The sequence below is a fragment of the Fonticula alba genome (assembly GCF_000388065.1).
Source record: "Fonticula alba strain ATCC 38817 unplaced genomic scaffold supercont2.15, whole genome shotgun sequence".
Taxonomy (NCBI): Eukaryota; order Rotosphaerida; family Fonticulaceae; genus Fonticula; species Fonticula alba.
Window position 1 is genome coordinate 388,107 of NW_009242985.1, and position 1,365 is coordinate 389,471.

General features: G+C 72.5%; 1 protein-coding gene and 2 non-coding genes across 3 annotated transcripts in view; 1 reads left to right on the plus strand and 2 right to left on the minus strand.

Moving 5' to 3' along the window:
• H696_05948 (hypothetical protein) overlaps positions 1-289 on the plus strand; it is a gene marked incomplete at both ends in the record, with an annotated part of 1,532 nt that extends 1,243 nt beyond the window's left edge. The window contains one exon of the mRNA XM_009499719.1: positions 206-289. Coding sequence (XP_009497994.1) covers positions 206-289 — 84 coding nt within the window. The remainder of the gene's footprint in view (positions 1-205) is intronic.
• Positions 15-85, minus strand: H696_05949. Its single transcript has one exon. It is a non-coding gene; the product is annotated as a tRNA-Gly (tRNA).
• Positions 290-435: 146 nt separating the features above from the next.
• Positions 436-509, minus strand: H696_05950. The gene has a single exon. It is a non-coding gene; the product is annotated as a tRNA-Ile (tRNA).
• Positions 510-1,365: the final 856 nt, after the last annotated feature.

Here is a 1,365-nt window from a genome sequence, read left to right on the forward strand (position 1 = left end):
AACGAGCGGGGGAGTGCGTCGACCGGGAATCGAACCCGGGTCTACCGCGTGGCAGGCGGCAATTCTACCACTAAACCATCGACGCGCTTCGGTGGGCTGGGTCCCGGCGAGGGGGGCCTTTCAACGGATCGCCCGCGGGCCTGTTGGGGCAGCGCGCGCCGCCCTCGGCGTGCCTCTCTGCCCGGGTGCTGGGCCGCTGGGAGAGCGCCTCTCCGGCGAGACGCTCTCTCGGTTGGGCGGCACGGATCGCCGCGGCGAGCGGGCCCTCCCGGCGGCCGGGCCATCCTAGGGCCGGGGCCGGGGCCGGCCGCGGGTGGCTGGAAAAAAATAGTGGCGAGGCCCCCCCCCCCCCCATGGCGCGTCGGACTTCGCACAGAGCAGTGCCCCTTGGCCCCTCGTCTCCTCCGGCGGGCGGGAGGGGGGCAAAATGCAGTGTGGCCCCAGCCAGGATCGAACTGACGACCTTCGCGTTATTAGCACGACGCTCTAACCAACTGAGCTATGGGGCCGGCTTGTTGTGGGCTTCACCGCCGGCGGGCATAAGACGGCGCCGCGGCTGGCGGGACGCCCCCGGCCGGAAGCCGCCTCCGGATGGAGCGGTCCCCAGGCCGACGGCAAGCTGGTCCCCGGCGTCGGGGCCGGCCGGGCTCCGGTGTCGATGCAAAAAGAAGCCCTGGCCGGCATGGTGCCCGGCTGGCTGTGGGCCGGGGATGGTCCGCAGCGCCGGGGCGCCCTCGCGGGGTCCTTCGATTTCTCTCCCCGCCCGCCCCGGGCGGCCCTCTTTCTGTGGCATTGGGCGTGCATTCCGCAAACGTGCATGCCGCGGGCGTGTGGCCGCCCGGACCGGCTGGCAGGAGCCCCGGCCGAGGAGGCGGGCGGCCGTATGCTGTGGCGCGTGCCGGTGCAGGGGGCCGCGGCGCTGCCTCTTTGCCGGGGGTCGCCCGGGGCCCGGGGCGGGGCCCCTTCCGCCGGGCGCCGCCAAGCCGGGGGCCGTCTCTGCCGGGCCGGATGTGAGAGGTGCGGCGGCCGGCGTGCCCTGGACGCGGGGGACCGCCGAGCTTCGGCGTGTGGCCGCCCCGCCTGGTGCTCTGCCCCGCCGGGCGTGGGTGTGGCCCGGAGGGCCGGGGGCGCGTCGAGCCACGGCCGCCCGGCCTGCCTCTTGGTGTTGCGCACGGGGCCGCCCTGGTGTGTGTGCGTGTGCGTGTGCGTGTGCGTGTGCGTGTGCGTTTGCGTGTGCGTGTGCGTGTGTGCGTGTGTATACATGTATACATGTGTACGTGTGTGCCTGTGTACGTGTGTATACATGTATACATGTGTACGTGTGTGCGTGTGTACGTGTGTACGTGTGTGCCTGTGTACGTGTGT